The following is a 24,084-nucleotide window of genomic DNA, read 5'->3' on the forward strand; positions in this document are numbered from 1 at the left end:
ACTATGAGACTGTTTGTAGTTGTTGGACAGCATCTTTTGACTCACCACCCTCATTTGGAGACTTGCGACAATTATGTAGTGGGTCATAGAATAATACATACGACGGTGAGAATTAATTAAATAATTCACAAAGGCCTGCAATTATTAAAGAGGAATATTCAGAATGCTCTGTTGAACAAATAATTGAGGCACGCTCATTGGCTCCAGTAGTCCCTAGCTTTATCTAATTTCGACACTATATGCTTAGTAGAAGAGAGGCCAGAGCACACTCATCCAACAATTTCATATTCGATTATCTCTTCTTTTTCTCTTACAATTATAATCAAGTTATAACACAAAAAATGGCTGAGGCACTCATCTCTGTGCTTCTGGAGCAATTAGCTTCAGTAGTATATCAACACACAAATGAAGTGGTGAAACTGGTTTTGAATGCTGACAAAGATGTTAAAAGTTTCAGCAGCAAGCTCAAAGCTATCCAGGCTGTGCTTGAGGATGCAGAGAAGAAACAAGTGACGGAGGCCAGCGTGGGCGACTGGTTGCAGAAGCTCAAAGATGTGTCGTACGAGATGGACGACGTGCTAGATGAGTGGAACACTGAACTTCTCAGACAACAAGCGGAGGAGAAGCAAGAGGTGGAAGGAGATAATGCTCTTGTTACCAAGAAGAAGGTACGTTTTCCCATGTCCTCCGGTTGCTTTTGTTTTGGTCAAGTCAATGAGGTCATTCATCATCATAACATAGCTAGAAGGATAAAGGAACTGAATGAGAAGTTAACTTCGATTGCTGGTGAAAGAGATTTGTCTGGCTTTCATCAATCCACAATAGGCGGCCATGATGAGCAGTTTACTCAACGACAGAAGACTTCATCTTTTGTCGATATATCTATGATATTTGGCCGAGAAGAAGAAAAAAAGAATTTGTTGAGCAAGTTGTTGAGAGAGAGTAACAAGGATGGGGGGAGGGTCCTTGTCATCCCTATTGTAGGGATGGGTGGGATGGGGAAAACAACTCTCACCCAGTTAGTCTATAACCATGAAAATGTTACGGCCCATTTTGATAAGAAAGTTTGGGTTTGTGTCTCGGATCCTTTTGATGAGATTAAGATTGCTAAAGCGATCATTGAAAATCTAGATGGACCCCAAAGCAGTTCCAATGACTTGCAAAATTTACTGCGATGTATCAAGACACTTGTTGAGAACAAGAAGTTACTCATTGTTCTAGATGATGTGTGGACCGAAGACAAAACTAAGTGGGAAAATTTGAAACTACAAGTGATAATGCAAAGTTGTGCTCAGGGCAGTATAATATTGGTGACCACACGAAAAGAAGAGGTTGCTAAAATGATGAGAGCAACCAGCAACATGATCCATTTGGACAAGTTGAGCGATATGGATTGTCTCGCATTGTTCAATAGCTTTGCATTTTTGGATAGGGAAGAAGATGAGGCTAACTCGTTTGGAGCTATTGGTGAGGAAATTGTGAAAAAGTGTAAAGGTTTGCCTCTTGCTGCAAAGACTTTAGGCAGTCTAGTGTGGTATAAGAAAACAAGAGAGGAATGGCGGGATGTTCTGAATAGTAAGATATGGGAACTAGAAGAAGTTGAGCAACAAGTTTTCCGACCACTATTACTAAGTTATTTTGATTTGGCTCCTGCAGTCAAAATGTGTCTTTTGTATTGTGTAATATTTCCTAAAGATTATGAGTTACAAAAAGATAATTTGATTGATCTTTGGATGTCACAAGATTATCTTAATTCAAAGGGGAAAAAAGAAAAGAGAAGAATAGGTCAAAATTATTTTGACAGTCTATCAATGCGGTCTTTCTTTCAAGATTTTAAAAAAGATAATATGGGAAATGTTTATGGGTGCAAAATGCATGATATAGTGCATGACTTTGTGCAGTTTCTTACCCAAAAAGAATGCACTATTATAGAAGCAGTGGAGCTACCGGGTGATTATAAGGTTCGTCATTTGACTTTAACAAGTTTACCCGAAGGTCCACTTTCATTTCCTACTTCATTTGACAACTGCAAAAATATGCGAACCCTCACACTCCTTGATTCAAGCATTACAACCATAAGCCCCGGTTCAATTATGCAAATGAAATGCCTTAGGACATTGAATTTGAGTGGTAACAAGACATCCGGTAGCATGCTCAATGAAGTTCCAAAGGAGATCGGTAAATTGATTCATTTGAGATATATGGATTTGTCTTGGAATCATAATTTGAAAGAATTACCGGATGCTGTGTGTGATTTATACAATCTACAAACTCTGGACGTTTCGTGGTGTGATAAACTAGAGAAACTACCCAAGGCAATGGGAAAGTTGATTAACTTGAAGCATCTATATGTTTGGGCTTCTGATGGGCTGAGGTACTTACCGAAAGGGATTGGGAGTTTGAAAAGTCTGCAAGTACTAGACTGCTTTTATGTATGTGAGGGTGATGATGATGAAGCATTGAAATTAGGAGATCTCGGAATCATGGACCAGCTTCAGGGGAGCCTTGTGATAGATCGATTGGGGAATAAGGATGATGCGAGTGAGATTGACAAAGCACAGTTGGGGAAGAAGGAGCACCTCTCTCATTTGGGAGTATGGTTCTTGGATGAAGAGCAGAGAAAAGGCGATGAAGAAATAGTGAAAGCATTGCAACCACATCAAAATTTGGAATCTTTAGAGATTTGGGATTGCCACATTGGCACCACCGAGTCTCTCTATTGGATCAAGTCTTTACGCAATTTGAGAAGAGTTGAGCTCTATGGCTGGAAATTTTGTGAATTTTTGCCTCCTCTTGGAAAATTGCCATCGCTTGAAATTCTGGAGATAAGGAGGATGGAGAAAGTGAAAAAGGCGGGAGTTGAATTTCTGGGAATAGAAGGAGAAGAAGAAGTCTCAGGAATTCTATTCCCCAAATTGAAACGTCTTGCGTTCGAATCGATGGAGAACTGGGAAGAGTGGGCCTTTCTTTCTGAAATCACAATAATGCCACGCCTTTCTGAGTTGCAAATTGAGCGTTGCCCAAAGCTAAAAGCACTGCCAGAGTTCCTGTACAAGATAACAGCACTGCGTACTCTGGCGATCATGGGTTGTCCAATTCTGAAAGGAGAATACGAAAAAGGCGTGGGGAAGGAGTGGCACAACATTTCTCACATCCCAAACCTCACAATTGGATGACTCGCTGCAAAGGTATCGATCACCAAATGCAAATTCTGAATGAATCTTTACTTTAGTGTTAATTATCTGAGCATAGTCTAGTTTATAGATTACTACTCTAGTTTAAAGGAACCTTTCTCTGCAATCTGTATGTTAACAAAAGCAGCCAGCAGGGAGCTCGGTAATTGGTGTTTCTGCAAATGGACCGTTCAAATGCTGCCATTCTCAATCGTTGAAGCCTACTTGAAGGTAAATATATGGTCCAGACAGACATAAAGCACTCTGTTCTATTCTGTTAAGGTAAATATATGCAATTGCAAATATTGTATATGACAAGAGGCAATGCTGCCATGCCGTCTGGTTATATAAATCTGTCTGTCAATCATATCCACATTGTAAGTCTAGCATTTTGACTAATTCAAGACGCTCTTACCTAAGCTATTAGGTAATCTGATATTAACATTGTAAGTAGTCCTATATAATAAGTTTATTTAAACAATCCTATATTATCTATTGTACAAGTGCTTGCAATTGCAATTTCCTGTTGTCCAATTCTAAAATATTACAAGGTTTGACATCTAGTTTCCATTACATGGATTTTCTTGTCATATAGGCTGAAGTCTCTTGTGGAAATGAAACTGATTGGAATTTGACAAGTGAATCGATCAGACATCCCTTAATCAAAGGTTCGATCTTTCTCAATATGGTCTTCTTTTACAACATCGGTATATCCTTGTCTGCTGCATGGACTCAATTCCTTTGTATGTTTACAGATAATTGTGTGTTAGTTTACAAAGTTACTTTTGTGCACACCAGATGCTCGATATTTTGTCTAGCTGGTTCTCTTATGTAAAATAAATGATGTTCGAAATGATGAGCCCAGCAATGTTTTAGTCTCATAGGTGGTTTTTGTCATTTTCTTTACACAACCCAAATAAGATGTATATAAGAAATGGGAATTACCTTTCTTCCTTTCCCGTATGATATTTCTAAAATTTTGTCTGACGAAAGACTTGTTACATATTGAGATATGAAGAAATGATGGCCGTGTGTGGAAAGGCTGAATACCAAAATGTTCAATAGGGATAAAAGAGTTATGGTCTTTGTTCTTGTATGATCAACTTTCCATAACTTCGATAGCTAAAAGCTATGCAATCTTATAGTAGCTATGAATATATTTAGAACTGTTGCACGTGTTCAGAAGGCAGAGTTGATGATAAAGTTCAGAGAGGAGATATGACATATCATTATTCTCTGTCTCAACTTGTTGAATGAGAGCTGGACTTAAATGCAACCTTTTATTTACTGAAACTAATATCTGATATGCATCTCTCAAACAGACCTAACATTTTGTACATGCATTTTAGTAGGAGTTGATTCTTGTATTTTGTATGTGAGGCTCATTTCTGCTGTAATTGAGATACTGAAGTTGTAGGTTTTATGCAGAGTAAAAGGAGATTGCTTCTCATAGTGACATGTTGGAGTGGAATGCTAAGCTTATCAAGAGATTACTGACTTGTAAGTCCCTTATTCTCATACACTGATTTCTGTTGGGAAAGATTGTGGATTCTCAAATGGTTGATTAATTCTTGGAACTCCAATTATACCCAAGTCTTGATATATTACTTTGATAATCAAACAAATTTAACAATTTTTCTGGAAATTTATTTCAAGAGTTTAAGAGTATGCTAGAGTCCTATATGTATATTATCCAAACAACATTATAATAATGATCTTATTTCAAATTGGAGAGAAGTTGTAATAAGATACATAGACTCAGCCTTCAATGCAAGAACACCCCACAGGACTATAGTAGAAGAGGGCACCTATAATAGAGGAGGTACACCCGGTTCTGACTAAAAGTTTCTGAAGACTTCTGTCTACATACTTAGAGAGTTCCTTGCTAATTACATACATGAATTTGAGTACTGAAATCTGTTGGTTTTATTTTATATAGGAAGCCTTGAACTTATAGTAAAACCATGCTATTCATGATGCCCTTGAAGTATTGTAGTGGCAGATGGGGTTCCTATTTTTGGGCTTGGAAATTCCCATACATATTTGTGGATAAATTGCAAGTAAAAATTTGTGTGCTTCCTGAGTCAATGCATGTGGAAAATGTCATCTATATTTTTCTTTAGGGTTGAAAAAGTCGTACATATCAGGATGTGAAGCACCCGACTTTTGAGTCCTGACTTGTGGTGGTTGTATCACTAGTTTATGTTGTGTCTCAGAGAATCCAGTGCGATCCAATTCCCTTAATAGTCCTTTTTTTTTTTTTTTGCAAGGTTAAGTTAATTAGTAAAGTAACTGCTCTTTTGGTTATTAAGACATTGGCTTAGCTGAACAGTTTCAACAGCCAATCCTCACTGTCTGATTCAATTCTCCAATGCAGAAATTAGTAGTGCACCACACAGATAAACTTTGGAGTTAAATACTAAATCTAGTCTCTCTCATCCTTAGGTTTTCCAATTGTACCATTAATTTCTCTTTTGGTGATTAGAGCTGCTATTGTTACATTAGTCATTAGAATTTGGATATTTGTAATTGTAAATTTGAAAACTTTATTATGATTAATTGTTCCAAGTTGGTATGGCCATTACCACAAGTATTTGGACAATGAACTGATAGGTTTGTGGTTGTTACAAGCTGAACTACTTACCAAAAGGGATTGGGAGTTTGAAAATTCTGCAAACACTAGAAAGCTTTCAGATATGTGATGGTGGGTCTCTCTTCCTTGTACATTTTGGGCAGCCCAGTGCTGAAACAATTGCCAGACTTCCTGCGGAAGATAACAGCACTGATTTGGAGATCAAGCGGTGTCCATTTCTCACATCACAATTGTGAAACTTGCTGCCCAAATACAAGTTTCCATGGAACTGAACAGGTATCACCAAAAGCAAATTCTGAATGAATTGTCACAATGAAATTAGTTTATTTTATAGACTAGTCCTCTAATTTTGTATCTTTTTTTTTTTTTTTGCAGACAGAAAATACAATCATTCAGGTATTCATACTGTTGGATTTAACTTTATTGCAAGTTTCCATTATGTGCACATTTTGCAATAAGAATATATTAGTTGCATAGTTATTCTATCTTGTTATTGTAGTACAACGCATGCAGATGGTTGCTAACTCGTTGAACTTTCATAGATGATTGAACTCCAGCTGGAGGAATGAATCTAATTTGATGAACACATTCTTGCAGGAGCGTTTTTTAAGCAGTGGTAAACCTTAAAGGAAATTTGTTACCAATTAGACTCAGGTGGCTCTTACCTGAACTGGGTAATATATTATGTATAGAGTTTATAAGCTTGATCACTTTGTGGTTGTCAATGCCTTATATATATTCTAGTTATGGATTCCATTTAAAATTTTGGTGTCTGAAGGTAGATACAAAATCAGTTCAAGTTGATGGTGGTTCAGATGCCTGATTCTGTGGGACTGGTGAGTTGTTACTTTCCCCATAATTGTTGTCTGATGTATCTGATATTATTCTGCTTGATTTTTTTTTTTTTTATCGTGTGCTTATAAAATTCTCCTTCCTTTTACTATATCCCCAACCGGAAACAAATTGAAGTGCCGTTAATGACATTACATATTTTCATTTTACAAAGAAGAAAAATAGTTACCATGCTTTTCTGGTGATATTAATCTGTCAATCAATCATATCCACTTTTTTTCTGGTATGTAATATCATTTGCAGTATAATAGTATCTTATATGATGTGATACCTTCCAAAAAAAAAAAAAAAGATATAATAATCCTATTGTCACCTAAAAATTCTGAACGAATCTTTACTTAGTTTGAAATTGACTTTCCCTTCAATTCAGTCACCTAATTATGTTTTCTCCTACAGAAAATTCACCAAGCTACACTTGTATATGGAACACACTGATTGAAGCTTCAAGAATGGTATTAGAGTTGTGAAGCTGACAAGCAGTACATAGGTATGCTAGCTATATACCTCGATATCATCACTTTAATGTGTTAATTTCTCAACTGTTAGATTCCTCATATATTCATGTCTATTTCCTACCATTGTTATCTATTTCCACTCCATAAAGGGACATATTTAGATTCAGGTATTCATATTATTAATTGAATTATGAATACTTTGCATTATGTATTCAGAAGTCCAACGCTCTCAGAAGTTTAGTCTTGTACTGCAGTCCAACACTCTCAGAAGTTGGTTGTTAATTTGTTGAACTGCAAAAGAATTGACTCCTGCTGATGAACTGAATCTTTTTTGATAAACACATTCTATGCAGGAGGGACTATCAGCCGTACACAATAAAGGAAATTTGTTATATAGCCATTTGACTGATTGAAGTGAGGGCTCTTACCTAAACTAGGTATATGTGATTAGCATCTTAAGGATTCCATTACTTGGTCCTTATTGTAAGGTCCTCATTAGAGACTCACCCTTCCAATTTAATAGTTTTAGGGCTTGAATATATGTACTTTCTACTTGTCAAATAATCTAATTTTCTTGGCATATTTTTTATCATTTTAGGCTGAAAGATATTGTTGGTAAATGGACTCTGAAAGCATTTTGTGCACTCTCTGTCTAAATCAGTCCCTCAGAAAGATTTGTTGGACACTCTCTCAAACTCTGCCAACATCATTGTTATCAAAGGTGGGTGGATGTGTGTGTGTTTACTCAATTATGTTAAGCAACATGCCCATGTAGTCTGACCTAGATCGAAATCACTAAATCAGTGGCCCTAAGATTGCAACTATAGCGTCGCATATATATTTTAGCTACAGATTCATGATTTAAAGTTTAGTTCTGTCCGAAGCTTGTTAAGTGCACGTATACTAGGCTAAAATATAAAGATAGAAAATCAATTAAAGGTAAAAGGTGGTTCAGTAATTGGAGCTGCAGGATTATGTAGGCACAGTGAGTTGTTTCGTTCCTTGTACAGTAATTCATGTCTCATGTGTCTCAAATTCTTTTAGCAACGACTTTGTTTTTCTTACATTACTTTTTTCCATCATTGTGATCCCGTAAAAATTTCTTTTGTTTCATAGTTCCACTGGATACAATGTTCCATTATTAAGTTAACATATTATAACTCCTTATGCAAGAAGAAAAAGAAAATTTCGACCACAAACTGTTAGAGTTAATTGATATGGAAACTGATTGTTGTTCTCAGCAAAGGTCGTGACTGGATTAACTAGTGAAGTAGGAGTTCATCCAATTGGATGTGCTTATGCAATGTCAGGGGTCTGGAGCTATGGACTATTCTTCAGTAGCTTAAATGTTTCAAAAGTATATAGCAGTTGCATTATGTTATATATCATAATGTTTCAAGACAGAACGAAATTGTCACATTAGACTAGGAAAGGAAAGGAAAAGCTATGACTTAATTGAAGGGCACATATTGCATGAACTGCTTGCTAATTCACAATGTTTATATCTCATGATTTCATTTTATCAGCCTCTTGGGTACAAAAGCTGGTTGTTAATTTGTTGAATACTATCTGATTTGTAAATGTGTCCAGGTGGAGAAATGAATCTGATTTTGATGAACAAATTCTATGCAGGACGGACCATTATCAAGCGGACTTTCACCATAAAGGAAATTTGGTCTGCATTTGACTGATTGAAGTGGCCCTTAACTGAATATGTTATCAACATCTTAAGCAATCCAAGGTATGTAATACTTAAGAGGCTTGAAATTATGCACTTTCTAGTTGTGAAACTAAATTGACTAGGTTTGATATCTAATTTCCATGGCATGGGTTTTTGTGTCTTAGGCGCAAGCTTTTGTGAAATGGACGTTAGTGCTGATTGGGATTTGATTGGTAAATGGGATTTGGAAGATTTTGTATAATCTGCATCCTAACAATAAACATGGAGCCCGGTGAGTGCTCTTTATGTGGCTGTACTCAAACTGAAAGATCTATTGGATATCCTCTAGTACCAAACCCTGCCACCTCACCATTGTCGAAGGTAGTGGTCTAGATTCATTATGTTAAGCTACACCTGACTAGTAAGAGCTGGTTCATGTTAAGAGTTCAGTGTCTGAAGCTTGGCAAGTGTTTTACTAGGGTAAGGGATTTGAAGATGCAAAATCAGTTGAAGTTAAATGGTGGTTCAGTAACTGGAGCTCCAGGACTCTGTTGAGTGGTGAGCGGTTTTTGTCTCTTATAATTGTTGCCTGGTGTGTCTCTGACTATTAAATGTATTTTGCTTCTTTGTATCAATGTGATAAGCAACTTTAAGTTCTTTTTCGTTGAAACTGGTATTGATTTCTAGGGACCTTCGGGGTTAACTGTTATTGATCATTAATGTCCCCTGCTCTCTCTCTCTCTCTTCATAAGATCAAATATTAAAGCTTTTGTATGTCATACTGAATCACTGATGTCTATTTCTTACTGATCGAAATTAGTGGCCATAAGATTGTAAAAATAGCATTGCATATATTTTTACTTACAGATTCATGTTTAAAGTTTAGTTTGTGAAGCTTGGTAAGTGTATTTATACTAGGATAAGGGATTTGAGGATGCAAAATCAATTGAAGGTAAAAGGTGGTTCAGTAATTTGAGTTGCAGGATTATGTTAATATCGTAAATTGTTTCTTTCCTTGTAGTTCATGTCTGATGTGTGTCTCATATTCTTTCATTAACAGCTTTTTTTCTCATATTTACTTTTTCATTCAACTTCCCATCAAAAAATTTCTTTGTTTCATATTTTCCACCGTATTCCAAGTTCCATTAGTAACTTAACATATTATTACTCCTTATGCAGAGAAAAAGCAATTTCACAGCAATTTGCTACAGTTACTTGATACAAAAACTGTCTGTTGTTCTCAGCAAAGGTGGCAGTCGAATGAACTTCTGAAGTCTGAGTTCATCCAAGCTGATTTTCTTATGCGGCATGTCGAGGGTATGGAGCTATGGACTATTGCTTTTCTTCATGTGCTTAATAAATGATTCAAAAGTATATAAGTGCTGCATTGAGTTATGTTTCATGATAGAAGAATTGCATCGATACACTAAAATGTCATATGTTAATAGTAAAAGAAGAAAGCTAAGTCTTAGTTGAAGGGATTTGATGAACTGCTTGCTAATTTACAATGCTTACTATATATTGTACTTCATTTCATCAGCCTCTAGAGTCCTGTCTAAATAAAGACATGATTGCATATTCTAGCCTCTAGCATAATGCATTTGATTTTTGTCCATTGATTTTGATGAAGATATTGTATCAGGCTTGTGACAGTTAAATCTACTAACACCGTCGGCATCATGGATTCAAGTACGGTGCAATTGGACTAAGAAAAGAGGATGATTTACAGATCGAGGGTTTCGCGATCCGTCACCAGCTAACTGCGTGCCACTTATCTCTGTCAAGTGTTAATCATCATTCCTTCCCATTTTTTTCTGGTTTAGGGAATCTGATTTGGCCCAAACTTGTAACCCACCACCTATAGGTGTTGGGACGCCTAGAAAACATGAGTTTTACTACATTAAGAGTATCAATTATAAAGCTGCCCGAAAAGTAAGGGTAGTAATTTCAAGTGAGAGAAAGATTGAAATTCTAGGGCTGGGAAACACAGGTATTGTGAGAGAATTCTTGGTGGATTTTTTCTTATCACAATCTAATGAAATCCTTCGGAGGAACTCTCCCCAGGACATAGGCACAGATTTTGGCCAAATGTCATTCTTGATGTTCTAGTTCCTTTACTTCATTGCTTTTCGATTTTGCATCATTTGCTCTATCAGATCATTGTTTGCAAGTTCACAACGCTTCACATATTCAATATATGGCACATGCAACCTGCTGGAAGGCTCTCTATAGTTTTGATTGACCACAATGAAGCCTTAGATGGGCGATTGACAACCCAACCTAGGCCTCATCAAAAAGCCCGCGGATCAAGTGAGCCGATGGAGGCCCGCCGGCCCGGAGGGCTTTTAGCCCGGCCCGGCCGGTCAAAAAACCCGCAAAAGCCCGCCTTGGTGGGCAGAGGGCCGGCCCGCCTAAAGCCCGCAAAAATCCGGCCCGGCCCGTAGGCCCGGCCCGTAAAAGCCCGTAAAATATTATATATATATATATATATATATATTTGTAGTTATGTGTGTGTGTGTTTATAAATATATATACACACACACACATAGATATATATATTTGTGTGTGTTTATATATATATATATATATGTGTGTGTGTGTGTGTGTGTGTGTGTGTGTGTTTATATATATATGTATATATATTTATATATGTGTGTGTTTATATATATGTATATATATATTTATATATGTGTGTGTGTTTATATATATAATATATATATAGAGATATATATATATGTGTGTGTGTGTGTTTATATATATGTATATATATATTTATATATGTGTGTGTGTTTATATATATGTATATATATATTTATATATGTGTGAGTGTTTATATATATAATATATATATATAGAGAGATATATATATATATATATGTGTGTGTGTGTGTGTGTGTGTGTGTTTATATAGAGGATATATATATATATATATGTGTGTGTGTGTGTTTGTTTATATATATAATATATATATAGAGATATATATATGTGTGTGTGTGTGTTTATATATATGTATATATATTTATATATGTGTGTGTTTATATATATAATATAATAATATATATAGAGATATATATATATATGTGTGTGTGTGTGTGGAAGTTCTTATACTTCTATTATTCTATATAGAATATGTGCATATATATATATATTCTACATATCGGTAATCGGTTGACCAATTAGATCGGGTTCAAAACTATGGTGAAATTGACTAAATTTTTAACCACACGCATAATTTATTGTAATAAACTCATCCAACGGTCGGTTTTTCCATTTTCTTTGAATTGATAGGGGTTGCTCTTTGGAGTGTATGATATATAAATATAGGTTTATAAGAGTAACTAAGTTTGACCTAGTTGATCGAATTCGAAACAATAACGAAATTGGCTAGATTTTCTACAATCACCATAAAACATTACAATCTCTCCATCGAGCGGTTGGTTTCTCCGAATTCATTTTCTACTTCATGGTTGCTTTAGAATGAACCTAAACAATTTAAATGCAATGTATAAGTCATACAACTAAAGGAATAAAATTGGTATACACCAATGTGTTTGTAATTAATTTTTTTTTTTTTTATCTTATGTCCACGCACATCCATCGATGGAATATATACAAACGTGATGTGAAAAAATAAGCACGTTTCGCGGTTGCCACGCCATCGGTCAACCAATAAAACATATAAGTGACTACGGTTGACCAATCCGATCGGATTCGAAAATATGGTGAAATTGGCTAAATTTTTTACCACACTCATAATTTATTGTAATAAACTCATCCAACGGTCGGTTTTTCATTTTCTTTGAATTGATAGGGGTTGCTCTTTGGAGTGTATGATATATAAATATAGGTTTATAAGAGTAACTACGTTTGACCTAGTTGATCGAATTCGAAACAATAACGAAATTGGCTAGATTTTCTACAATCACCATAAAACATTACAATCTCTTCATCGAGCGGTTGGTTTCTCCGAATTCATTTTCTACTTCATGGTTGCTTTAGAATGAACCTAAACAATTTAAATGCAATGTATAAGTCATACAACTAAAGGAATAAAATTGGTATACACCAATGTGTTTGTAATTAAAATTAATTTTTTTATCTTATGTCCACGCACATCCATCGATGGAATATATACAAACGTGATGTGAAAAAATAAGCACGTTTCGCGGTTGCCACGCCATCGGTCAACCAATAAAACATATAAGTGACTACGGTTGACCAATCCGATCGGATTCGAAAATATGGTGAAATTGGCTAAATGTTTTACCACACTCATAATTTATTGTAATAAACTCATCCAACGGTTGGTTTTTTCATTTTCTTTGAATTGATAGGGGTTGCTCTTTGGAGTGTATGATATATAAATATAGGTTTATAAGAGTAACTACGTTTGACCTAGTTGATCGAATTCGAAACAATAACGAAATTGGCTAGATTTTCTACAATCACCATAAAACATTACAATCTCTCCATCGAGCGGTTGATTTCTCCGAATTCATTTTCTACTTCATGGTTGCTTTAGAATGAACCTAAACAATTTAAATGCAATGTATAAGTCATACAACTAAAGGAATAAAATTGGTATACACCAATGTGTTTGTAATTAAAATTAATTTTTTTTATCTTATGTCCACTCACATCCATCGATGGAATATATACAAACGTGATGTGAAAAAATAAGCACGTTTCGCGGTTGCCACGCCATCGGTCAAACAATAAAACATATAAGTGACTACGGTTGACCAATCCGATCGGATTCGAAAATATGGTGAAATTGGCTAAATTTTTACCATACTCATAATTTATTGTAATAAACTCATCCAACGGTCGGTTTTTCCATTTTCTTTGAATTGATAGGGGTTGCTCTTTGGAGTGTATGATATATAAATATAGGTTTATAAAAAATTAGTGTCTTTAAAAATTTATTTATCAATAAATTAGTATCTATATATAAATATAGATTTTTTTTGGTACAATATAGTTATATAGATCTATTATCTTTGGTTGTATTTGATCATTATCCATTGAATTTCCAAAGCTTGATTAAAAAAAAAACTTGTGTCTTTAAATATTTATTTATAAATAAAGCCCGCAAGGCCCGGCCCAAAAAAGCCCGCAAGGCCAAGCCCGGCCCGGCCCGAAAAAGCCCGCAAGGCCCGCTTTATATGGACGGGCTTGGATCCTTTGATTTTTAATAAAGCCCGGCCCGGCCCGGCCCGCAATTATTTAAAAATATGGCAAGGCCCGGCCCGGCCCGGCCCGAGCCGGCTATGAATGGGCCGGGCCGGGCCCGGCCCGGCCCGTTGACGACCCCTAACCCAACCTAACATATAGTGAAGCCTCCCAGGAGTCAAAAGCAATTAACATTTCTCTTGGTAGTCACAGAGTGCTTATTGCATGAAATTGTAAGAAACTGAGAAATTGTGATATTCAAAGTCACCAAACACACCTGTTTGAACAAATCTAATATAACTTGCAAATAAATGTTAACTTCATCACCATGTAATTCAATTGATATTCCTAACATAACAGACAACATTGTATCATATCCTATCAATGTCATAGATTAGAGTGCTAGGAGAAGCAAAAGATAATGCTGAAACACAATCAACCAGAATGAACGACCCTCTAAAGAAACCCCTGAAACATTACAGCTACCTCCTCGAACACCTTTGTCTCATCATTTGAAGCATTTGGCATCCAACAAGGCCTCCCCCTCAAAAGGCTCCTGAACTTCAATCATCTGGTTCACGTGCTCCTTTTGATCCTCATCAGTGATATCAACCTTATGCCAATCATACAGTTCCATATCATAACATTCATCAATTATGAACTGGGGAACCTCTTGCCCACGGAACAGCCACAAGCCCTTCCCCTTGAAAGGAGGATCAGATCCAATCACCAACATCTTCCCAAACGCATATCTACGAGCCAAATCCATCCGCTGCAGAAAGCCGCCCACCTTGTTTAAAGTCACGAATGAGACTGTTTTCTCATGCATCATTGTATTTGTAATCGCAAAACCAAAGAGAGTAACCCTCTGGATCATACATGTCCCAGAAGCCTCAAAGAAGAAGTGAAAGTTAACACGACATGAGAAATCATGAAAACCCTAATTTTTTTTTGAAAGAAGGCAGTAGCCAATATATTGATCGAAAGCCAGAATGACCCTTACATACCCTTCCGCTGCCATCTATAGACAGACAAGAAGATGTGTTAGTACCCACAGTGGTATGTTGAAACTAGGTCACTCATTTGACATTAAATACATCGAAATAGCATAAATCTTCCATCGGTACTACTCCGGAAGATTCGCTAGAGGCACAAAAGTGCGTAACTCCCTAAAAAAATTAGAGACTTATTGAAAGTAATAAAATTACTATCCTAGAGTTGGCTTAGGGCTAAAAAACCTCAGCCTAAATAGAGGCCCAATAGGGCAGCCCCAAAGAGACAAGGCCCAATCCATGGCCCATCAATACTGGAATGATTCAAGCCCAAGACGTCACCACGCCCTCACATCAGGAGATGACACCCCCGCCCGACCTCGCAGCCACCGCGCCGTGACTCGTACAGCCACATCCCATGCTGCCTCAGCCTCTGTGACTCGTACCACCACGCTGCCATGGTACCACGCCACCTCGACCTAAGCAAATCGGCCCGCACCACTACGAATCAGCGACGATGCAGCGCGCCAGATCATTACCTCCACGAGCCAAACCTCTGACACCGGTCCTGGAAACCCACGACAAAGCATCAACATCCACTGTGATTCAGAGACGACGCCCAGAAACTTCACCAAACCAGCATACCGCAACCACAAAACAGAAAACCTCTCTCCCGTGACAGCCCCGGGCAAATATCATCAAAATCCCGTCCGGCAGCAGACCGCGGCACGTCAGCGAGGCCAGAGGCCAGCGAAGACGTCCGGGTGCTACCGGACAGGGCTGATCTGCAGGTACACGGACGCCGCCGGCCTTAGGAGTTTTCTCACGCTAGAGAGAAAAACCTAGTTCGAACAAAGAGCACTTCAAATGGTTTTTCATGAAAACCCTAATTGGATGTTAAGGCAGTTAGAAAACCCAAGCTCCAGATATTTGCCATTCAGACGCAGACCTTTACAGAATTTAACAATATGTGCTCAATTCTTCTTTTCTTAAAGGCATCAAGTTCAAAAGCTGTCACACGGAATCACACCAGTATCCAGTATTAACAGATACAAATAAAATGAATTGCTTGCCTTGGAGAAAATGAAGAAAGCAAAGCAGCATGCATGGTAAGTGCAAAAGAGAGTCCTTCAAAATTGAACTTTCACCAAAAAGTATTTTGGCAAATGCAATGAAGTTCCATTGAAACACAAGTATAAATTACAGCCATAAGTATATTTTCACTATTGCGACAAGCATTTAATACGAATTCTGATTTGGCATTACCCAGAAGTTAGGATATTGATATAGCATATATAAAAGATCAACTGGAAGTACAGTTAACTATCTGATGACATTGAAGGTCTGCTATTGACTATCCTACAGAAGAGTCTGATTCATTAACTTGCCAAAAGCACCGGTATGCTTTCATTGAGGGCTGATAAAGAGCAAGGCCATATAACTTGTCATGAACCAATAAACATACAAAATGACCAAATTCCATCTCAAAGGCCACCCAAGTAATTGAGTTGAAGAGTATAAACAATACAGGGAACAGTAAATCATTTAAATTGAATATTGTAAATGATAACACTGCACAAAAGAGAATGCATGAGGATGCTATATATTGACTGAAAATGCAAGACCATGATAAATTAAAGAAATTGCAGCTTCCTCAGCTTATGTGCTAAAAACAAAAGATGGATGTGAATCACTTGACGAGTTTATGTAGATACAAATTACAATAAATAACGAACAGAACTGGAGAAACAAAATGTAGCAATTTCCTACCGGAGGAAGGTAGACTGCAAAACCGATACGCGGTATGAACCAACGCAAAATATTGGCATCAATCTCTAATGTTGCAAAATCAATCCATTGCTCCACAAGGGCCTGTTAACCGAAAATACAACAGGGTAAAGACATTACTTTTTGCATCGACAGAAGTGCGGATGGCCAACATTGCAAATCATATCAGGACCCAAATGAAGATGCCTGATCATAAATATCTCTAGCATTATGTTTTAAGTGTAATCACAAAAGATGACCTATTTCTACATCCAAAGTCTCCTCACAGTAGATTTTTAACATCATAATGATCTCATAAACTCGGAATCCAGAAATTCAGACAACAGACACTTAAGGAGACATACAAAGCCCTTATACCACTTACATATTCAATCAAGGAAGAACCGTAAAGGGGATTGTCCGCCTTCAAATGAGTAACTGCAGCAAGTGAAAGCATACAATCAAAGTTCCAATCCGACAATAATTCCCATATACAACTTCAAAATCCTAACATGGAGCCCTCACCATATCGCGCAATGGCATTGCTCTCAAAAACAGGACCGTCCGGCGTTTCCAACACAGGAACCTAAAACACACCAAAACACCATTTCAGCACCAAAAACACAACACATCATATATAATACACAACTTCCAACACCTGCAAATGACACAACTCCCACCTTCCCAATGGGATTCATTTTGAGAAACTCGGGAGTCTTGTTCGACAAACCCATCTCGAAATCCTTCACCATCTCAACATTGACACCGCTGAACTCGGCAGCAATGAGCTTGTAACCATTCTTATTGGTGTTCCCAGCGTGCAGCACCTAAAAAGTAGATCAAACAATTCATAACTCTCATCTTCAAAACAATAACACATACATAATGCACAGATACATTCACCAACATCACCCAATCAGTTTTTGTATTAGTTTTCAATTCTACAAAAAGCCCAAAACTTTGGAGTCTATATAGTAATTCCAGCACTGGGGTTGGTAGTGTAGCAGTGGAAAGCTTCGTAATGAAAAAGCGTCGTGTTGTGTACTTAATTATTGGACCCTTAAATTGAGGATTCCACCTTATGTAAAATTTTAAAAAAATATTCCTCAAAATTGTTAAAAAGTATTGACTTACTTTGTAGAGAGTAAAAAACGTATAAAGAGAGATGAGGGGAAAATAGAGAAGTGTATTATTCAGTCTTAGAGGCCTCCCTTATATAGAGGTAGGGTTTACACGATAAGTGTTTAAACTATTGATATATTACATGTAGGTCCCTAACTAATAATGTGGACAGTCACATAAGAAATAATATTTACAACACTCCCCCTTGGATGTCCACCAATTGATGATGGCATTGGACGCGCTTATTGTTGCCTCGTTAAAAATCTTGCCAGGTAACAAAAACCCAGTGGGATAAAAATAACCCTGGTCGAAGGACAAAAAGAGCACAACTCGCATATGTCCTAGGTAGCATGTTTCTTGATGCTCCCTCTGATTGCAAGCTCCCCCTGATCTTTGCATGCGTCGCTTGATAGCTTCGAGAGTCGTCTCAATTCGATCCCTTCCACTAACTTCTGGAAAGTACACTTAGGTAGAGATTTGGTGAATAAATCAGCCAAGTTTTCGTCGGATTGAATTTGCTTCACTGCAATTTCTTGATTCTTTTGAAGCTCATGAGTGTGAAAGAACTTTGGTGCGATATGCTTAGTCTTGTTACCTTTGATGAATCCTTCTTTAATCTGAGCAATACAAGCAGTATTGTCTTTATACATGACTGTTGGTTTGTCAGTTACTGAAGGTAAATCACAGGTGCTTCGAATGTGGCGAATCATGGATCTTAACCAAAAACATTCTCGGCCAGCCTCATATAAAGCAATTATTTCTGAATGATTAGAGGAAGTTGCCACGAGTGTTTGCTTAGATGATCGCCATGAAATTGTTGTGTCTCCACAAGTAAAAACATATCATGTTTGAGAGCGACCTCTATGCGGATCAGAGAGATATCCTGCATCAGCATATCCAACAATCGTGGAATTATCAACAGATTTATTTGTATAGAATAAACCCATATCTGTTGTACCATGAAGGTAGCATAAAATGTCTTTTACGCCCTTCCAATGGCCTGATGTTGGAGCAGAGCTATATCTTGCCAATACGCTAACTGCAAATGCCATGTCTGGTCTTGTACATTGCGCCAAATAAAGAAGGGCACCAATAGCACTAAGATATGGTACTTCTGGACCAAGGATAATTTCGTCATCTTGTCTTGGACGAAATGGATCTTTCATAGTGTCAAGACTCCGAACAACCATTGGGGTACTCAGTGGGTGAGCCTTTTCCATACCAAATCTCTTCAGAATTTTTTCTGTATAAGCAGATTGATGGACAAGAATCCCACTATCCAAATGCTCAATTTGCAGCCCGAGGCAATACCTTGTTTTTCCAAGGTCTTTCATTTCAAATTCCTTCTTTAAATATTCAGCCGTTTTTCCAAGTTCTGAAGAACTTCCAATCAGATTCATGTCATCGACATAAACTGCGACTATTGCAAAACCAGAATTTGATTTCTTAATGAACACGCAAGGACATATAGGATCATTGACATATCCTTCCTTAAGTAGATACTCACTGAGGCTGTTGTACCACATTCGTCCAGATTGCTTCAATCCATATAAGGATCGTCTCAGTTTGATTGAGTACATATTGCATGGTTTTGCAGTTGCTTCAGGCAACCTAAGTCCTTCTGGGACTTTCATGTAGATATCAGTATCTAACTCACCGTATAGGTATGCAGTAACAATATCCATAAGATACATATCAAGTTTTTCTGAAACTACTAAACTTATTAGATAGCGGAATGTGATAGCATCCATTACAGGAGAATATGTTTCCTCATAATCTATCCCAGGCCTTTGTGAAAAACCTTGCGCAACAAGTCGCACCTTATATCTTGCAATCTCATTTTTCTCATTACGCTTTCTCACAAATACCCATTTATATCCAACCGGTTTGACATTGGGTGGTGTTTGGACAACAGGTCCGAAAATACTGTGTTTTTCTAGAGAATTTAATTCAGTTTGGATTGCATCTTTCCATTTGAGCCAGTCATGTCTCTGTCTACATTCATTAATAGAGCGAGGTTCAGTGTCATCGCCTTTTATTATTTCAGTAGCTACTGCGAATGAGAATATATTGTCTATGATCATATCTCTACGATCCCACAACTCATTGGTGTACACGTAGTTTACGAAAATTTCCTTATTTTCAGGTACCTGAGCCTCTTCATGGGCTGGTGTCTCACCGATGTCATTTTCCTCTTCTGTAGTCAAAGAATCATGAATTGTGGATCGGACATTAATGTCTTGCCCAATATTCTCTTCAGGGGTGATTTCATTAGGATTCAGATGTGCCTTTGTTTTCCTCTTTCTAGGAACTGAATCTTTTGAACCTACAGGTCTGCACGCTTCAGGCGTGCAGTAGATGGCTCATTGGCTGCCACATTATTTTGTCCAATTTGGACATTAATTCTTGCCGGTGCACTTATTGCTGGGATATGTGATCTTGTCACTTTTGTTGTGTCAGTGAATGCATCAGGCATTGTGTTAGCAATATTTTGAAGGTGCAGAATCCTTCGTACTTCAATTTCACTTTCTTTAGTACGAGGGTCAAGATGAGATACAGTGGGTACAGTCCACATTAATTCACGACATTCATTTGGAACAGTCTTATCTCCCCCTAACGGCGGGAATATTGTCTCATCAAAATGGCAATCTGCAAACCGTGCGGTGAAGGTATCACCCGTCATGAGTTCTAAATACCGAATAATGGATGGTGAATTAAAACCAATGTAGATTCCCAATTGACGTTGAGGGCCCATTTTTGTTCGTTGTGGCGGTGCAATAGGCACATAAACAGCACAACCAAATGTTCGATGATGGGAGATATTGGGCTGGCTCCCAGAAACAAGTTGTAATGGGGAATATTGATGGTTGGCTATGGGCCTCAACCGAATTAAAGCTGCTGCATGCAAAATTGCATGTCCCCATGTAGAAACTGGCATATTTGTTTTCATTAGCAAAGTGCGAGCTATTATTTGAAGTCTCTTAATAAGAGCTTCTGCCAAACTATTTTGTGTATGAACATGAGGAACCGAATGTTCAATTTCAATTCCCATAGACATGCAATAATCATCAAACGTTTGAGATGTAAATTCACCAGCATTGTCTAAACGAATGGACTTGATAGAGTAGTCCGGGAATTGAGCTCGTAATTTAATTATCTGAGCAAGTAGTTTGGCAAATGCCACATTACGGGTAGACAAGAGGCAAACATGTGACCATCTTATAGAGGCATCAACTAGGACCATAAAATATCGAAATGGTCCACAAGATGGGTCAATAGGTCCACAAATGTCCCCTTGAATTCTTTGTAGAAAAGATGGGGATTCAATATCTATCTTTGCATAAGATGGTTTAACCACCAATTTCCCTTGTGAGCAGGCTTTGCAAGGGTTGCTTGGCAAAACAATATGTTTAGTCATCAATGGATGTCCATTGGAATTTGTAATGATCCTACGCATCATGGTGGATCCAGGGTGACCCAAACGGTCATGCCAAAACATAAATGTATGTTGATTTTTGAACTGCTGGTTCACAACATGGTATGCCTCAATTGGTTGAATGGTTGTGTAATACAACCCAGATGATAGGGCAACCAATTTTCCAATATATGCTTTTGGCAGTTTTTATTGGATGTAATATTCCACATGATTATCATTCGTGGTCTCAATGTGGTATCCATTTAAACGGATATCTCTAAAACTGAGGAGATTTCTTCTGGATCTCGAAGAATATAAAGCCTCTTGAAGGAACAATTGAGTTCCATTGGGTAGCCTAATGTGGGCTCTTCTGGAGCCTTCAATCAGGTCTGCAGGACTTGAGATAGTAGTCACATTGGCTTTAGAAGGCGTTAAAGTGGAGAAATAAATCCAATCGCGAAGGATCGTATGTGTAGTGGCACTGTCAGCAAGACATATTTCTTCTCCATCCTTCATAAGTTGAGAGCATCCAAAATCCATGTTCATGCCTTCATAAAAGAAATAATAATAATAATTAATTAATTAATTAGTCTGACTAAGGCAGTAAAACATGATATTATAGATCATTTATAGATAAAAACAATTTAGTCATTCATTTGGATACGAGAGAAAATATATATATATATATATATATATATATATATATATATACCCATCATAATTCCTAGACGTTAAAAAAAATAGATGCATCATAGACCACATGCAATTTAATTAGATGCATCATAAACCACATGATAGAGCAAAAAGTATCCAGAAAAAAAAAAAAAAAAAACTTCTTTTTATTGCCTTGCAAAATAGCTAGGAACAAACCAAACTAAAAAAAATCAGAGGCCTAAACAAAAGGTGACTAATGTAGGAAGAAAATTTTAAAAAAAATGTCTAAACATAGGCTGACAACTAGTGGTCGTCAAGAATTCCACCACTGGTCATATCATCAAAATTGCTTCCATTGTTCGCAAAAAAATCTGAGACATCGAGCGGAGTAATGTCTATAGGCTCAGATGAATCCCAAGGGTCAGAGTGGTCAATGTAGTTTGTCTCCACATGTTTCTTTTTCAAGGAAGCTTTGTAGAGGGCCGCCAAATGGTCTTCTGCACGACAGGTGCGAGCCCAATGGCCTTTACCACCACATCTAATACAAACACTGTCTTCATTTTTATGAGGTTTGATCATCTGACCATTTCCTTTAGTAATCTTGGCATTGTTCCTTGGGCCCAACTGCTGGTTGTAGCCCCCACGAGCTTGGCCATTTTTTCGACCCTGACCACGTCTATGACCATGGTTACAGGCTTTGCCATGCCTTCCACCACGTCTATTGCCATAACGACTAGTAAAAGTAGCATTCGCTTCAGGGAATGGTTGTGATCCTGTAGGGCGAGATTGATGGTTATTCATTAAGAGCTCATTGTTTTGCTCAGCCACCAGAAGACAAGAGATGAGATCAGAATATTTGGTGAATCCTCTTTCTCTGTATTGCTGTTGTAAGACCATATTTGAGGCATGAAGGGTGGAGAAGGTCTTTTCAAGCATCATGGCCTGAGTTACAGTTTCTCCACAAAGATTCATTTGGGAGGTGATCCTGAATATGGCAGAATTATAATCTATCACAGAACTGTAATCTTGAAGGCGCAGATGCGACCATTCTTAACGTGCTCTAGGGAGCACAACAGTTTTTTGGTGAGCGAACCTATCTGCCAAACCTGTCCATAGCTCAAGTGGGTCTTTGACAGTTAAGTACTCGTCCTTCAATCCCTGATGGAGATGGTGGCGCATAAAAATCATAGCTTCAGCTTTATTCTGCGGGGACGCTGAGTTTCCTTCCTTGATTGTAGGCCCAAGGTTTTGGGCTTCGAGATGAATCTCTGCATCAATGGCCTAAGACAGGTAGTTCTTGCCAGAGATGTCAAGGGTGACAAAATCCAATTTTGCCAAATTCGTCATCTTCCTGCCACAATGAAGATGAGGTATGTTAGGATCCATGTATAGTGTTAGAACTACAGGTTCTTAACAAATAAGTAATCAATATCGAAACTTCAAGTTCGAAAAAAAAAATAAACATTGGATCGCAATTATATACACGAAGCATCAGGTTCGTGGTCTTATGATTAGAACTTCAGGTTCTAAAATTCCGTATTTTTTGAACTTCAGGTTCAAACGGATATGTACTCGAAACTTCTGGCTCGAGTAGCAGGAGTGAAACTGTTTGGACCCAAAATGAACATTTTGGCCTGACAATGTATGTTTTGGAGAAATTGAGCCAATGTCAGTGGCTCAAGCTATATATTGTCGACAAGCTCCAAATATATATTTAGAAGCTAAATAAAGCCTACTATGGAAGCATGGAAGCATGAAAAGTCAACTTTAGCACATTTTCCTATTTCGGCTAGGAGAAACCGAGCTAAACAAGGAAGGAGGGGCGGAAGACTAACCAAACAAGATTCAAATAAGTTTAAACTTTCCAGATTAATACTAGACATCCCAAGGATCATTTCTTATGAAGAGTGCCAGAGCTAGTTTTGAGTGGAAGGCTTTCAAACAATCAGTCCAATTTTCTACAGAAGCAAAACTGGAAAACTAGACCTGTAAGAGGTCCAGCAGCATTTTCGGCCCAACCGCATGGAATAAAGCTCTGAAAATTTGTCAGGATGATCTACACTCATAGTGGAACATTTTTTATGAAGAAGTCAAAGGCTCATTCTGAAGTCTTATTGGAGAAATAATTGAAGGAATAAAGGGGCAGAAACTGACCTAAAACCAGCTCAATATTCACATGTTCATGTTTCCTACCCACATGAAGAAAGCTAGATGCTTTTCTTTTTTTCC

General features: G+C 37.5%; 3 protein-coding genes across 24 annotated transcripts; 1 reads left to right on the plus strand and 2 right to left on the minus strand.

Annotated features, from left to right (window-relative positions):
• Positions 1-135: 135 nt before the first annotated feature.
• LOC112176890 (putative disease resistance protein RGA3) lies at positions 136-10,850 on the plus strand. Of its 21 annotated transcripts, XM_024315019.2 has the most exons (15): positions 155-668; positions 1,902-3,188; positions 3,322-3,404; positions 3,769-3,841; positions 4,602-4,673; positions 5,805-6,042; positions 6,142-6,162; positions 6,364-6,440; positions 6,545-6,602; positions 7,015-7,105; positions 7,427-7,510; positions 7,672-7,794; positions 8,706-8,814; positions 8,919-9,114; positions 9,213-9,291. In XM_024315019.2, the coding sequence occupies exons 1-2, from the start codon at positions 240-242 to the stop codon at positions 3,174-3,176; spliced, it is 1,704 nt and encodes a 567-aa protein (XP_024170787.1). In that variant the 5' UTR covers positions 155-239; the 3' UTR covers positions 3,177-3,188; positions 3,322-3,404; positions 3,769-3,841; positions 4,602-4,673; positions 5,805-6,042; positions 6,142-6,162; positions 6,364-6,440; positions 6,545-6,602; positions 7,015-7,105; positions 7,427-7,510; positions 7,672-7,794; positions 8,706-8,814; positions 8,919-9,114; positions 9,213-9,291. The 21 variants fall into 21 exon arrangements, 20 of the variants coding, with proteins under 20 accessions (XP_024170763.1, XP_024170765.1, XP_024170772.1 ...); XM_024314995.2 differs by having other exon boundaries at positions 136-3,188; positions 3,319-3,404; XM_024314997.2 differs by having other exon boundaries at positions 137-3,188; positions 4,591-4,673.
• A 3,310-nt stretch (positions 10,851-14,160) lies between these two features.
• On the minus strand, positions 14,161-17,689 carry LOC112176898 (elongation factor 1-gamma). 2 transcript variants are annotated; one of them, XM_024315028.2, is made up of 5 exons: positions 17,345-17,689; positions 17,190-17,250; positions 17,050-17,102; positions 16,668-16,769; positions 14,161-14,797 (listed from the first exon to the last, which is right to left on the minus strand). In XM_024315028.2, exons 1-5 carry the CDS (start codon positions 17,414-17,416, stop codon positions 14,414-14,416), a joined length of 672 nt encoding a protein of 223 aa, XP_024170796.1. In that variant the 5' UTR covers positions 17,417-17,689; the 3' UTR covers positions 14,161-14,413. The 2 variants fall into 2 exon arrangements, with proteins under 2 accessions (XP_024170796.1, XP_024170797.1); XM_024315029.2 differs by lacking the exon at positions 16,668-16,769.
• A 4,469-nt stretch (positions 17,690-22,158) lies between these two features.
• Positions 22,159-23,043, minus strand: LOC112178155. The gene is made up of 2 exons (XM_024316348.1): positions 22,949-23,043; positions 22,159-22,840 (listed from the first exon to the last, which is right to left on the minus strand). Exons 1-2 carry the CDS (start codon positions 23,041-23,043, stop codon positions 22,159-22,161), a joined length of 777 nt encoding a protein of 258 aa, XP_024172116.1.
• Between the last annotated feature and the right edge of the window lie 1,041 nt (positions 23,044-24,084).

This window comes from Rosa chinensis, chromosome 7 (assembly GCF_002994745.2).
Source record: "Rosa chinensis cultivar Old Blush chromosome 7, RchiOBHm-V2, whole genome shotgun sequence".
Taxonomy (NCBI): domain Eukaryota; kingdom Viridiplantae; phylum Streptophyta; class Magnoliopsida; order Rosales; family Rosaceae; genus Rosa; species Rosa chinensis.